We start from the raw sequence: 16,036 nt of genomic DNA, 5'->3' as shown, positions 1-16,036 counted from the left end.
TTATTAATACAATCTTGCTAAAAGGAAGCTCAAAAATTCAACTGTAAAACACTTAGGTGCTGAGTCACCTTTGTACACTGAAGGCAAAGGTGTGAAAACTTGTTAAGAAATAAATGCTACAGTCATCTGACCAGCCTGTCTTTGAAGCGGGGCTATCTCCAAAAGACAAGTAGGCAAGACCAATGTACATTCCAGGTCAAACCAGAGTCTGATCTGTATTGTTCATGACCTAGGAATGACACTCTAAATGACTCATGACCTAGGAATGACACTCTATATGACTAACAAAGAGAGACAGAACTACTGGGATTTACATTACGCCTATGGGTTCATCGCTTTTCATCTTTAAGATTAGAAAGAAATCTCTCAATTTGGGACATGGAAGGGAAATATTACTATAATCCTCTTAATGACTCAACAGATATAAAAGCATCAAAAATAAATATAATAGGGTAAAGACTATGAATTCTAAAATTTTAAAATAACAATTAAGGCAGTCATCCCTTGCCCTCAAGAAGCTAGAATATACTGAGAGGGACAGCTTTAATCTCTGCAAAATGATATAGCTAATAGAACAGATGCATGCTCTGGAAACACAGAAGGGATCATGCTCTACGGCAATCAGGACAGTGTTCTTGCAAGTGACATGTGAGCCTGGCCTTAAAGGGTTAACTACCACACCATTATTAGACAGAATCAAGGAGAAAGGACATTTGGGGCAAGGAAAATAGTACAGGCCCAAGAGAGGCAAAGAACCTTGGTTTGGGGAATCAGAGGAGGTTCCCCTCACAGTGTGAAGAGAGGAAGTTAGTGCACTAAGGCTTGATTAGAAATACCTTGGAAGAGACAATATGACATAGGACTTTGCCAACCAACTTTATCATAGACAACAGGGACTAAAAACAGCTTAAAGTGGCAGCTGATGTGATTAGACTTATGTTGTTTAAAAAAAAAATCACTCTAGCAGTGGTAGAACTGGCTTACAGAAGGATGAGATTACAAGCAGGAAAAATAAGTAATTTACGTAAGTGTGAAAGCTCAAATGAAGAGAGGGGCTAACAATGACAACAAAACATCCCATAAAATACTACAGCCATAACTTTGAGAAAGGAATGACCAAAGATTGCATACATTTCTTGTGTGTGTATTTGTGTATGGTACTGGGGATCAAACCCAGGGACATTCTACCTCCAAGCTATACCCCCAACCTTATTTTACTTTTTATTCTCAATTTTAAAACTAGATTTATATTAATCACTCTCTGCTTTACAAACTTAAAACTATTTTTATAAAAATGAGTCCAGATATAAAAATATTTTAATTTTAGGGCAGAGGGTATAGTGCAGTAGTAGACTGGGTTTCATTCCCAGCACATAGAAAAAAAAATTTTTAATCAACAGCAAATAACTGTGTGTGTGTGTGTGTGTGTGTGTGTGTGTGTGTGTGTGTGTTTTACTGGGGATGGAACCCTTCTACCTCCAGGCTATACTCCCAGACCTATTTTTATATTTTTTACTTGGAAGCAGGGTCTCTTAAGCCAGCAAGGCTAGCTTCAAACACGTGCGGTCCTCCTGTCTCCACCTCCCAAGCGCAGGGATTACAAACGTGCGCCACCATGCCTGACAGTAATTAACTTTTAAAGGAAGAAAAAAAAATCAAGGCTTTCTCTCCCTACCAACACATTATACAGAAACAAAGTATAGACAGAGCCCAGCAATGGTGGCACACGCTTGTAATTCCAATGCTTGAAAGACTGAGGATTTCGGGTTCACAGCAAGCCTCAGCTACTTTAGTGAGGTCCTCTGCAACTTAGTGGGACCTTGTTTCAAAATAAAAAATAGGGTTAGGGGTATAGCTGACCCTGGGTTCAATTCCCAGTACCAAAAACGAACAACAACAACAACAAAAAAAAAAAGGTACAGACAGAGCCAATATCAAAACCTCCATATCCTCATGTGGCCATTAGTGCAGTCCACACTGGTCTCTCCCTTCCTAAGTTCCTTTGTACTTAACGCTCTGAACCTCATGATTTATGAGCCCTTTTTTGTCCTGGTAATGCCTAATAATGGCAGCAAAACAACACCTTGCCCTATGAACAAGCAGTGCTCTCCACAGCCAGGTGTCATGTCTGTCCTCCACAGACGCTCAGGGAGAGTCCAGTGTGTTATTCTCAGGCTTCAGCTCCCAACAATTCTTCTCAGCCCTGGGCCCCCTTGAACCTTCTCAAACATGTACTTTCAGAGCTCCAGGTCAATGTACCTCTTTTTCCTTTAGCCTAGAACACTTCTTTCAACCTCTACCCCACAAGGCAAAACTTACCACATGAAACCTGATTTTACATGACTGTGAGTGCGTGTAGCAGTCACACAATCACTTCCTCCATGAATGAGATTTCACTCCTGTTATATATTCACTTTGTAATCATAGTTCATATCATATTACATTACCAGATGCTATCAACATATCTTTTTGCTCTTCTATCCTGGGAGCATCTTTAGGCTCCAGATAAAATGTTAGTAGCCCCTGGAGCCAAGCAGGTACTAAATAGGATTTATGTTTGAAAAAAAATTATTCTATTAAATATTAATAAATATTTATTCTTACAATGACAAAAATTTTAAATTTTAAAAGTGCTTGCCAATTTTCTTTGCAGAGAATAAAGTAAGGAAGGGTTCCATGAATCTTCCAGTGTGCTTGCTGTGCATGTTCAGTACTTTGTTTTCACCCCATTTTTTCTATCTGTGGCAGTAAGCTTATAGGCAAGAACTTCCTCAGATTCTGAGGTGTGTTAAGAGTGAGGCTATGCTCTCCTTTAGGTGAGGACCAACTAAATGATGCCCCTTGTCCCCACAGATTAACATACACTTCAATAATCCCAGGTATCAACCAGTAGATCTTTTCGTTTTTGCCCTTCGGATATTGTTGGGGATTTTTTGGTTGGCTCCCCCCCCCCCCCCCGTACTGGGGATGAAACCCAGGGGCATTCTACCCACGAGCTACACCCCCCCCCCAGCCCTATTTTTTATTCTTTATTTTGAAACAGAAGCTCACTAAGTTGCAGGGGGGCTCTCTAAGTAGCTAAGGCTGGTCACAAACCTGTGATCCTCCTGTCCTCCCAAGTAATGGGATTACAAGCAAGCACCATCACGACCATTTTTGATACTCTTGACACATTACAATTGTGACATTCTAAGATGTAGCTTCCAAGGCCAATAAAAGAAAAATGCTAACTAAATTAGGGTATAATCATGTGTTGTGAAGTCTATAATTATGTTAGATAACTGCAAAAAATATGACTGACTTCATAAAAATACTCATGAAATAAATATGGGTGAAAACAAATAAAAATATTAATAATATCTACCTCTAGAATACACAGATTTATATACGCTTTTGATTTTACTTATTCCTTCCCACATGTCTCAAATTTTCTACAATCACATATAATACTTTTTTCCTAGGGGGAAAAAATTAAGTATACCTCTAAGGTACTGGAGGTTTCAGTGGTAGAATTTCCAGTATTATTGCTTGAGTTTGAAGACACTGTTTCATTTTTGCTTTCATTGTCTGATTTCTCATCGGAACTCATACATTCAATATCTGCATCAAAGCCTGTTGGGTATCCCATTGCCTGTAATACCTGTGCAAATAATATTAAGGTGCAGTTTTATTAAGACACCAGCAATCATAGAGAACAGATAAAACATCAAGGGAAAAAAGTTTCAAATTCATAACATGTGGATTCATAAAATACCTTATAGGGAGAGCAAGATGGTGCTAAATCTACAAATCCTTAGTTAAGTAAGGTATACCTCCATGGTGGCACTATAGGAAAATGGGGAAAACCTTCTCAGAGAAATTAAATTTAAGTAAAGGATTACAGAAATGCAAACCTGAGGTTAATGCTACTTCTTTTAATTTGGATGTGAGAGGTAGAAAAACAGCAGGACTAGCTTCCAGGAATGAGATGAGAGGAAAAGTTAAATAGCAACTTAAAAGAGTACATTGAAGTAGAAAGAAAAGGACAAGAGAGTCTAATCCTGTATTTTTCCTCTAGTCCTAGATTTTTAAATCTGCAAAACAAGAAGACTGGATTAGCTGACTTCTAAATTCTATACCTCAGGGCTGGAGTGTAGTTAAATGGTAAAGCACATGCCTAACATAAGCAAGGCTCTGCATTCAATTTCCAGCACATACATAAATAAATAAATAAATAAATAAATAAATAAATAAATAAATAAATAAACAAACAAACAAGCAAGCAGGCAAGGTGTGGTGGTGCACACCTATACTCTTAGTACTTGGGAAATTGAGACAAGAGGATTGCAGGTTCAAGGACAGCCTCAGCAAGAAGCAAGAGTCCCAGCAACCTAGTAAGTTCCTGTTTCAAAATAAACAAACAAAAAAGGACTAAGAGCATGGCTCAAAGGTAGAATTCCCCTAAGATCGATCCCTAGTAAAATAAATACATTCATTCATTCATTCATTCATTCATTCATTCACTCAACCCATGAGAGAAAACTGGTTCAGACAGAAAAATAAAAAAATTACTGATGGGCCTCATCATGCTAAACACAATGCCCTACCACTGAGCTATACCTCCAGTCCTTAGTTAATTCACAGGGTATAGGTTCCTAAAGTTCCCTGTATTTGTTTCCACTTTTAACTTTTAAGTTGCTGAAGTATAAAAACTAAGTTATATTTATTATGCCAACTGTACCTAATAGATGTCTCAAAAAACTGTTAACATTAGTCATATAAGATTTGGCCAGTCTGAATAAAACTTGCTCTAAACGGGTGTATGGGGGAAGAATAAGTAGAAATCTGTACCATGAAAACTTGAAATTAATTCATCCAATTCACATATTGAAAAATCGGCACTCTCATCATAAATAAATTCCTTTTATTTATTTAGGAGTAAAGCCAGGAACTCTTTTTTAACATCTTAAGTTTTAAAAATATGCAGGTAGTACTTTACACTAAGCACATTAATATCATTTAGTTATATGCTCATCAATATTTTATGAGGAAAACACCTTCTCTGCTGTCTGAACACTGCCAATATGCTCTCCCCAAGAAATCTCATCTCAGGGAAGAGCTATCAGTCCAAAATTAATACTACATAACACAGGTTGTGAGTCAAAAGCCAAGCATCATGAATAAATAAGATTTGTTTATTCCAACAAATGTTTCCAACAATTAAAATAGCCTAAAACTAAATTATTTAACATCACTTCTCACTGCCCTTTTCTCACATATTACAACTTATTTACTTGTTATAGCAGTATATTTCAATACATTTACAAATGACTTATATAACTGGTGAAATACCTCTCAAGAAACAGAGTGTCCACTTTCAATACAAATAACTAATAACTATTAAAAACAGCTAACAAAATTTCAAATTAAGTCATTTTTCTAAGAGCACACATTCTGAGAATATTTACTAGTGTAGGTGACTAGAATTAACCCAATTCTATACAGAGGTCTTTTTTCAGTAGTTCCTGAGTAAAATCTTTTTTTAATTGCTTTAACAACTGTCCAGCTCTGCTTTGCTTTGATAGGTTCAAAGTTTGTTCGGAATCAGTCAGTAGTAAAGGGGTGAGGTGCAGTATACCAAAGAAAATTGAGTTTAAGTGTGTGGCAAATTTATTTATTTGGTACTGGGAACTGAACCCAGGGGCACTCTTATTTTTTCCCTCCCATTTTGCAACGGCCTTACTAAGTTCTGAGGCTGTCCTCAAACCTGGGATTCTCCTGTGTCACACTCCCAAACACTGAGATTACAAGTACGCAGCACCACTCCAGGCAGTGTCTGGCAAATTTAAACTAAGCAGAGAGGCATGGTGGTGGATACCTATAATCCCAGGGCTTGGCAAACTAACATAGGAGGATATCAAATTCAAGGACAGCATCAGCAATGTTGTAAGAAGGAGCAACCTAGCAAGATTCTGTTTCAAAACAACAACAAACAAAAAAAAAACTTTTTTTTAAAAGGGCTGAGGTACAGCTTAGAAAAAGAATGCCCCTGGGTTCAATTCCCAGTATTAAAGAAAAGAAACAAAAGAAAAGAAAGAAAACCTAGTAAACATATCAATTGAGCTTAAAAATCACCAGATAATTCATAAAAACAAAATGACTGGGAAATGGGCTGTATATAAACATGCTCCTTTCTTCCTGAAAGAGGTCTGAGGCCGACAACAGTTAAAACTGAAAAATATGATACCTTCAAAGCCTAGAGGTACAGGAGTGAAAAAATGCACAGCACTCATTATCATGTTCTCTACTCAAATGAATGTTATCTACACGATAACATCTGAACTGGGCATGGTGACCCACATTTGTAATCCCAATACTTGGGCAGTTGAGACAGGAAGATCACAGATCACAGAACCTGTTTTAAAATAAAAAATAAAATAGATCTAGGGTTATAGCTCAGAAGTAGAATGTACCAGATTCAGATTCAGTCTCCAGCATAAATTTAAAAAAAAAACAAAAAAACAAAAAAAAAACTAGGCCAGGCATGGTGGCACAGGCTTGTAATTCCAGTACTTGGGAGGCTGAGACAAGAGGATCGCAGGTTTGCTGCCAGCCTCAGTTACTTAGAATCACAGTAAGACCCTGTTTCAAAAACAAAGAGCCAGGCGTGGTGGCGCACACTTGTAATCCCTGCGCTTGGGAGGCAGACAGGAGGATCGCGCAGATTCGAAGCCAGCTGCGCGCGCTGGCTTAGGAGACCCTGTTTCCAAATAAAAATTTAAAAATAGGTCTGGGAGTGTAGCCCAGAGGTAGAAGGACTTCCAGGAACCCCAGTACCACAAAAAAAAAAAAAAAAAAAAAAAAATCCCTAAAAGAAGAAAGGGCAATTTGGCCTCTAATCTCCATCACTTTGGAGAACCTGCTACTTGGTAGTCAGGCCAGGCTCATGTGGCAGAAATAGATTTCCTCTTGCTTTGTTTTGATTTCACTTCCCTGGAGTGATCTTTCTTAACTATAGATCCCCTACCAAACTACTAAGGACTGGGAGGATTTTTATCTACTGGGTGGGACCTATTTTCATAATCACATTAGATGCAAAACTGTAATTTAAACTCATTTCTAAGTACAACCTGTAATGTGTGGTATAATGTTTATAAAAGACACTTGGCAATACATGTTGGCATATAACACAAATCCCAGTACATGTGATGTCCTTCTGGCCTTGTAAATTGTATCCCTGGATTATATCTTAAGGGATAATCACACAAGTTCAAAAAATATGAATCAATACACTGGAAGCATATAATATGAAGATATTTTGTGATAGTTTGATAAAAAATGAAAAATTAGGTCATTAAGAAAAAATGAGAGCAATTTTTGGGTTAACCTTGAAAAAGTTCATAATATATTTTTAGATGAACAAAGAAAGCATTATCCTATTTAAGTACATAATGGTTTTATTTCATTTTGGTACTGGATATTGAACCCAGGAGCATTCTATCTCTGAGCTACACCTCCAGCCCTATTTAATATTTTATTTTGAATCAGGGTCTCACCATGTTGATGAGAGTCCCACTACTTGCTGAGGCTGACCCCAAATCTGAGATCCTCTTGCCTCAGCCTCCCAAAAACTGGTATTACAGGTCCAGCTAGTACATATTTTTTTTTTGAAGATTTAAAGAAGTTTATTAAAAAGCTAGAAACACAGAAAATAGAAATACAGAAAATAGTTACAGCCCCATGCGAAAATGGCATGAGGCGGGAGGGTGGCCTGGACCAACTCACCACTTCCTAGTACATATGTTTTTATACACATTATATATAGGTCTACCATGTATTACCTAAAACTCTTAGGAGTAGGTTCTTTTGAGAATTATTTCCCAGTTTCAAAAGCTAAATGTGAGCCAAGCATGGTGATGCATACATATAATCCTAGTATTTGGGAGGTTAAGACAGGAGGTTCACATGTTCAAGGCCAACTCTGGCAATTTAGTGAGAACCTGTTTTAAAATAAAAAAATAAAATAGGGCTAGGGATATAGCTCAGAGGTAGAATGTACCAATCTCCGCATAAATTTTTTAAAAAAAGAAAAAAATTAGGCCAGGCATGGTGGCACAGGCTTGTAATTCCAGTACTTGGGAGGCTAAGACAGGAGAAATGTGGGTTTGCAGCCAGCCTCAGCTACTTAGTGAGGCCCTCCACAACTTAGTGAGACCTTGTTTCAAAATAATAAAAAATAGAAGCCAAACGTGGTGGCACACGCTTGTAATCCCAGTACTTGGGAGGCTGGGACAGGAGGATCGAGATTTGAGGACAGCCTCAACAACATAGCAAGACCGTTTCCAAATAAGAAATAAAATTGTTCTGGGGGTTTAGCTCAGAGGTAGAATGCCCCTGGGTTCAAACCCCAGTGCCACACACACACACACACAAAAAAAATAGAGCTGGAGGTATAGCTCAAATGTAGAATGCCCCTGGGCTCAATCCCCAGTGGGATGGGTGGTGGGGGAAAAAAATGTAATACACAAACCACATTTTTTTTTTTTTTTGGCAAAGATCCCCAGTGAGTTACCATATTTGTTTAAAAAAATATATGAATATTTACATTAAAGAAAATAAGGACAAGCCAGGGTGGCACATGCTTGTAATCCCAGCATTCTGGAGGCTGAGACCGAAGGATCATGGTTCGCAGACAGCCTCAGCTACCTAGTAAGGCCTTCCACAACTTCGTGAGACCCTGTTTCAAAATAAAGAATAAAAAACAGAGCAAGAGAGTATAACCTGGAGGTTGAATGCCCCTGAGTTCCAGCTCCAGACCCACAAAGAGAGAGAGAGAGAGAGAGAGAGAGAGAGAGAGAGAGAGAAAAGAGAAGAGAAGAGAAGAGAAGAGAAGAGAAGAGAAGAGAGAGGAGAGAGAGAGAAAGAGAAGGAGAGAGAGGGAGGGAGGGAGAGAGAGAGAGAGAGAGAGAGAGAAGGAGAGAGAGAGGAAGAAGGAGAGAGAGAGAGAGAGAGAGAGAGAGAGAGAGAAGGAGAGAGAGGAAGAAGAAGGAGAGAGAGAGAGAGAGAGAGAGAGAGAGAGAGAGAGAGAGAGAATAAAGACTTGAAATAGCCCTATACCAAGTCAGATCTTGTTTTGCCACTCAATGAAAATGCAAGTATACATCAAATTTAAAAACATGTTTGGTCCTTTTGGATTTGGAATTGCAGATTAAAAAAAAAAAAAAAAAAAAAAAAACAAGGCAGGCGTGGTGGCGCACGCTTATAATCCCTGCGCTTGGGAGGCGGAGACAGGAGGATCACGCAGGTTCGAACCCAGCCACGCTGGCTAGAGAGACCCTGTTTCCAAATAAAAATATATAAAATAGGTCTGGGAGTGTAGCCTGGAGGTAGAAGGGCTTCCAGGAACCTCAGTACCACCAAAAAAAAAAAAAAAAAAAAGCGTAGAAATTTCAGACATACCAAAGTGTATTTAACGAATTGCAAATTGCTATGAGGCCATTAACATTACAGTTAAGGTTATTATAAGAAAAAAACAAAAATATATCATTGCATCCTAGTTTTTGTTTTTGTGGTGCCGGGGATTAAAACTGGAGGCATTCTACCTCCAAGCTATACTTCCATCCCTCTTTTATTCTTTATTTTGAAACAGGGTCTCACTAACTTGCTAAGGCTGGCCACAAACCTGCAATCTTCTTGACTCAAGATTCCCAAGTACTGGGATTAAAAGCGTGTGCGATGTGCCACATGCCTGGCTCATAGATGCTTCTAAAGGATATCAATATTCTTTATTACAAAAATTTACCCAAGGGGAAATGCCCACTTGATCTTTATACTAAAACAATTTATGGTTCCCATAAATCAACTATTCTTATAGAAAGTAGATTGTACAGTCTATTCTTACAGAAAATGGCCTTTATATTCCACAAGCTTTTTGTGTCATTTGCTATAGTATTCAGCTCTAAATTTGTGGGTCATTCTCAGGAGGACATTATAGCTAAGTTATTAAATTACATTTTTAGTGTTAGTCCTAGATTCATTTTTCTGCTTCATTTTTAACTCATCCCTTTTCATACTCAGATGCCCTTTCTGTACACAAAGCAGAATATACTGCTTGATATATTTACCACTATGATTCTAGTCCCTATTTGACATATTACATATTTGTTTTGGTGCCCTCTTCATATTCACATTAGAATGCAAACTCTATGAGAACAGAGACTTTTACTTGCACAATTATATCTCTAGTATCTAGGACAATGTTTGCATCTCCATTAGTAATACTTGCAAAATCAGTTATATCTTATACCATATTACATGAGATAACTTTTCTGTGTGTGGGGGAGAGCGGGGGTAGTAATGGGGATCAAACTCAAAGGCATTCTATCTCTAAGCTATACCCCCCCAGCTTGATTTTATTTCTTATTTGAAAACAGGGTCTCACTAAGTTGCTAAAAGCCTCATTCATTAAGTTGCTAAGGCTGGCTTTAAACTTGCATTTCCTCCTATCTCAGCCTGCCAAGTACTGGGAAAATTTTCTTAAGTGAAAATTAATCTTCTATCTACATAATCCTGACATTAGTCTGCAAGAAGTCAAAAGTACTTATAGACAGATTCCAATATTTGGGAAATTTCTATATATCTACATGTATGATTGATTCAATCCTAAACATTATTAGCCATAGAAACATTCTGAAATACAGAATAGCATCATCAAGAAAGATAGTAATCAAATTTATGACAGAAAAATCTAGAAACAGCAAAATATCCAACAAAAGGGAGAAATGATCTGAGCAAGTAACAGAACATCCATATTATGTTAATCATATAATCATTAAAAATCATTTATGAAGATTTCAATAATAAGGAAAACACTAATGAAATATTAACTGAGAAAATTTGAGGATAAAATTACATTACACTATATGCCCAACTTGAAAAAGTAAAATGAAAAAATAATTAGGAACAAATCAATATACTATATATAAATATAAATGATCTCTGCCTTCAGAAATATGCAACTGTCATATTTTTATTTACTTTTTCTGTATTTCTAAATTTAATATTATTGCCATAAATTATTTCATAACCACAAAAGAATAATTTGTGATCCAAAAGTGTTAACTGTTAATAAAATCTTTAAAATCCTGTTAATTTACTACAGAAAATATCTGCAAATTTTACTGAATTGCAAGTTGCTATGAGGCCACTGTAAGGGAAAAAAAGCCACAATATGAAACATAAAATAACAAAACATTGCTAAGTACAAGAAATACTATACCTTCACTGCTACGTGAAGTTTTGCAGTTTTCTTGGATGGTCCTGAAGCTTCATATGTTGTGCCATCCACATCTACAGACATTGTGAAGACCGGAGCGTGGACTGGGCCAGATTGAGACAAGAGCTTATACTGAAGCCCAGGCCTGATCTGATTTAGCCTCATCAGTGCATTCATAAGGTCTATTGCTTTACTATCCAGAACTTAAAAAAAGAAAAATGAGATCAGAAATTAATTAAAAAGCCATTTTACTTTAACATATACATTTGTAGGTTCCTAGTAACTACTATAAATATACCAATTTTTTTTAAAAATGATAATTTCTAAACATACATATAATTACTTTATTCAATAAGTAGTTTAAAATTATTATGCTAAGCCGGGCGTGGTGGCGCACGCTTGTAATCCCCGCGCTTGGGAGGCGGAGACAGGAGGATTGCGCTTGTTCGGAACCAGCCTCACTGGCTTAAGAGACCCTGTTTCCAAATAAAAAGTATAAAATGGGTCTGGGAGTGTAGCCCAAAGGTAGAAGGGCTTCCAGGAACCCCAGTACCACCAAAAAAAAATAAATAAAATAAAAAAAAATTATTATGCTAACATATTACTGTAAAAATAATATACATTGCTATATACATTCATTCTACTTGTCAATATTAATGTATCCTAAGGAATGAAGCTTGGGAACACAGAAAACTTAGATTATCTATTCCTCAGTCAAGGTAATTTGTTTTCTTTTTTTAGTACTAGAGATTGAACCCAAGATCTATCAAATGCTAGACAAGTGATCAACCACTGAGTTACATCCCCAGCTCTTTTTTTATTTTTGAGTGCAGGCTGGTCTTCAATTTGCCTCTGAAATGCCTCAGTCAAGTAGCTGAGAGTATAAAAGTATACCACCTAAGATCTACTCTTCTTTTTCTTTTTTTCTTATCACAGATTTATAAATATTGCTTTATGTAGTTATCTTTAAGTCAGATAAAAAAAATTACAAACAATAAAAAGCATATTCATACCACCTAAGATCCGTGTGTGTGTGTGTGTGTGTGTGTGTGTGTGTGTGTGTGTGTGTGTGTTAGACTGGGGATTGGACCCATGGGCATTCTACCTCTCAGCTATACCCCCGGTCATATTTTATTTTTTATTTTGAAACAAGGTCTCACTAAATTGCGGAGGCTGGCCCTGAACCTGCAATTCTCCTGTTTCAGCCTTCCAAGTAATGGCATTATAGGTGTGTGCTACTACCCCTGGCAAGAGCTACTCTTAAAACTCTAATTCAAGTCAATGAAATTGTGTGTGTATGTGTGTGTGGTACTAAATGTCAAAGCAGTACTCTACCACTGAGTTAACATTTCCTACCCCAATTTCTTCACTTTTTATTTTCCTATCTGAGGCTGTAAATCCTTTTTAGTTAACAGTTTAGTTAACAGTTAACCTGATATAAAAAAATATCAGGTTTACACACTTTTCCGTAAGTTTCGTTTCATCTTCTTATTGGGATCTTTATCATCTCCTAATCCATCTTCAAAAGGCCTCTTTAGAGCCGAAGATCCAGCACCTAAAAAAATGAGAAGAGCTTCGTTGTCAGTTGAAACAATGATCCTTCTTACTCTGATATGTTCAGGTAGGAAAATTTTAGGAATCACAACAATCATACAATTTTTTCACTTATTAATGACACTACCATATTTATAGTCTAGAAAAGTATAATATCTAAAAGCAAACTTTATTTTATTTTTTGGTACTAGTGATTGAATCGAGAGGTACTCTACCTCCAAAGTACATCTCTAGCTTTTTTTATTTTTTGTTTGGAAACAGAGTCTTACTAGGTTGCAGAAGGTCTTTGTTATACTGCTGAGGCTGTCCACAAACTTGCAATTCTCCTGTCTTAGCCTCCCAAGTGCTGGTATTACAGCCATTTTCCCCCATGCCTGGCTTGCAAATTTTCTTAAATAATTTAATATCATTTTTATAAATATTTTCCCATTTATTCATTATCCACACAAATATTCACATGCCATGGTCTCAGTGTCTATCCTTCTAAAATTCCTATGTTGAGAATTAATCCCTTATTCAGTGCTGCTGGGAATTAAGGTATGTGGCAGGTGATTAGGTGGTAAAGCAGAGCCCTCATGAATGGAATTAATGTCCTTATAAAAAAAGGCCTGAGAGTATCCTTTCCAACATGTGAAGACACACACAGCAGCTGAATCTGTAAGGAATGGGCCCTCATCAGACACTGAATCTGCGAGAGGCTTGATCTTCAATGTCTAGTCTTCAGAACTTGAGCAAAAGATGCCTGTTTCTTACAAATTACCCACTGTAAGGTGTTTTCTCATTAACAGCCCAAAAAGACTAAGATACCACCTATTCACATATGTTATAAGCTTGAAAAGGTCTGGAAAGTTATCAAAATGTTAAAAGTAGTTGCTTCTGATAAGATTTTTTTAACTGAAATATTCTTAAATATTTCTAAAATTTAATGTTTATATTACTTGTATAAGTTTTTAAAGTAAACAAGATTTTATTTACAGTTCCCCTCTTCCTTTAAAGCCTGTTTCTTTTTTATCAACTTTCTAATGGTTTGGGTGTTTTTTGTTTGTTTGTTTTGTTTTGTTTTGTTTTGTTTTGTACTGAGGTTCCTGGAAACCCTCCTGCCTGCAGGCTACACTCCCAGACCTATTTTATATTTTTATTTGGAAATAGGGTCTCTTAAGCCAGTGAGGCTGGCTTCGAACCTGAGCCATCCTCTTCTCCGCCTCCCAAGCACTGAGATTACCTGGGCCACCACACCCGGCTCTAACGGTGTTTTAATGAGATCAGAAATGGAGTCTTGTATCACTGCATAGATGATAGATAGATAGATAGATAGATAGATAGATAGATAGATAGATAGATAGATTAATGTGTCCTGAGTACTCTTTGAAAGTCAAAGGTGTTTTTTTTTAATTAGAGGAAAAACTTATCAACCTGTCCAAGAAAAATCAGAAGCTATAAAAGAGCCAAAGTTCTGTAAATTAACAATATAAGCTAAAAACTGGTAGACCGTCAAAGGAGAAATAGGAAATCTGCAATAAAGAGGAAGACAGAGAGGGACAGAGCTTTTTTAGTCATTAATAACTGTGTGTATATATGTATGTATGTAACTAAAGCTATACATAATTGTCACTGCAGCTTCATTTGTAAGAGCCTCAAGCGAACAAAAAAAAAGTCCTACAACAAGTAAATAGTTTTAAGAAATTCTAGTTCATCTAGCCTATGAAAATGACTAAACAATGAAAAGGACAAACTATTAAAACAAGCAACAATTTGAATGGGCTCCAAGATCATTATGTTAGTGAAAAAAAATCTCAAAAGGTTACAAGCTATATAATTTCATTTATTCTTGAAATGATAAAATTGTAGAGACGGAGAAAACTTAAGTTTTCCAGGGCATAAAGATAGGTGGAGTAAAATAAATGGTTATACCTCTAAAGGGGTAATATAAGGGAGACTTTTGTGGTGCTGGAATAATTCTACATCTTGGTAGCAGTAGCAGTTACAGAAATCTACACATGTGACATAAAACTTATATATATTGTATTATTGTCAGGTTCTTGCATTTCCTTATATATACATATTGTATCAGTCAATTCCTGGGCTAGATATTATAAAACGTAACCACTGGTAAAAACTGGGTGAAGGGTATATAAGACATTTTTGCAAATACCTGTGAATCTGCATGTATTTTAAGATTAAAAGTTAAGGGTGGCCAGGCATGGTGGCACACACTTGTAATCCCCACACTTTGAAAAGGTTATTAAGACAAATTCTGACAGATATTCAAATGGCTGGGATGGGAATTTGATGGCAAGAGAAAAGAGAGGCAGAGTGAAACAAGAATTTGAATTCTGGATATAATAGGTTTAAGATGTGTTAGTCACATGGGATACTGAGGCATTCTGAGTTGAAGAACTGGTAGTCTGGGCTTTAAGTATAAATTTGGGACACTCTTCAGTGCACAAAGGAAATTTCAAAACAAGAGGCTTTGGACAAAAGGTCTAAGGACTGAACCCTGGGACACTTTAATATCTGGAAGCAAAGATAGATGAGAAGATGCCAGTGGAGTTAGAAAAATTAAGAAAGTGATGAACTGGAAGCCAAATGAAAAGCCATTTCATTTCAGAAAAATTATCTGGCAATACCAAATGGTGTTAAGGACATAGGGCAATAGAAACTTTCATACACTGCTGGAATATTAAACAATTTACTAGGTCATTGATTGGCCTACAGTAACTCCAAGATACATACCTCAGAAGACATGTATAAGATAACTCAGCAATATTATGGGTAGTTGTCAAAAATTAAAGAACATATACGTCACCAGGTATGGTGGCACACACTTGTAATCCCAGCACTTGGGAGGCTAAGACAGGAGGATGGTGCAGGTTCGAAGCCAACCTCAGCTACTTAGTGAGGCTCTCAACAATTTAGTGAGACCCTGTTTCCAAATAAAATATAAAATAGGTCTGGGGGTGTAGCCCGGAGGTAGAAAGCCCCTGGGTTTAATCCCAGTACCACAAAAAAAAAGAACATAAATGTCCTTCAAAAGTAGAATAATATGTTCATGATTGATGCTATACACCTATTAATACAAATATAGTACCATGAATTAATCTCCCCAAAAAATGCTAGACAGAAAGAAGCAAGTCACCAAAGAGTAACTCAGTAGAGTTCCATTTCTAGAAAATGACAGGCAAAATAAAATTAAATTATTTAGGAAAGCATATACAAGTAGGAAAGTTA

General features: G+C 36.8%; 1 protein-coding gene across 2 annotated transcripts in view; it reads right to left on the bottom strand.

The window, feature by feature from the left end:
- Window positions 1-16,036, bottom strand: part of STRBP (spermatid perinuclear RNA binding protein) — a gene marked incomplete at its 3' end in the record, with an annotated part of 66,004 nt that overhangs the window by 15,815 nt on the left and 34,153 nt on the right. For both annotated transcript variants that reach the window (XM_080708499.1, XM_080708500.1), the window contains exons 9-11: window positions 12,717-12,809; window positions 11,258-11,457; window positions 3,482-3,640 (exon numbers count right to left, since the gene is read on the bottom strand). In XM_080708499.1, coding sequence (XP_080564625.1) covers window positions 3,482-3,640; window positions 11,258-11,457; window positions 12,717-12,809 — 452 coding nt within the window. The remainder of the gene's footprint in view (window positions 1-3,481; window positions 3,641-11,257; window positions 11,458-12,716; window positions 12,810-16,036) is intronic.

The sequence above is a fragment of the Muscardinus avellanarius genome (assembly GCF_963383645.1).
Source record: "Muscardinus avellanarius genome assembly, chromosome: 13".
NCBI lineage: Eukaryota > Metazoa > Chordata > Mammalia > Rodentia > Gliridae > Muscardinus > Muscardinus avellanarius.
The sequence above is the reverse complement of the archived record's forward strand: the minus strand, read 5'-3'. Positions and strand labels throughout refer to the sequence as shown.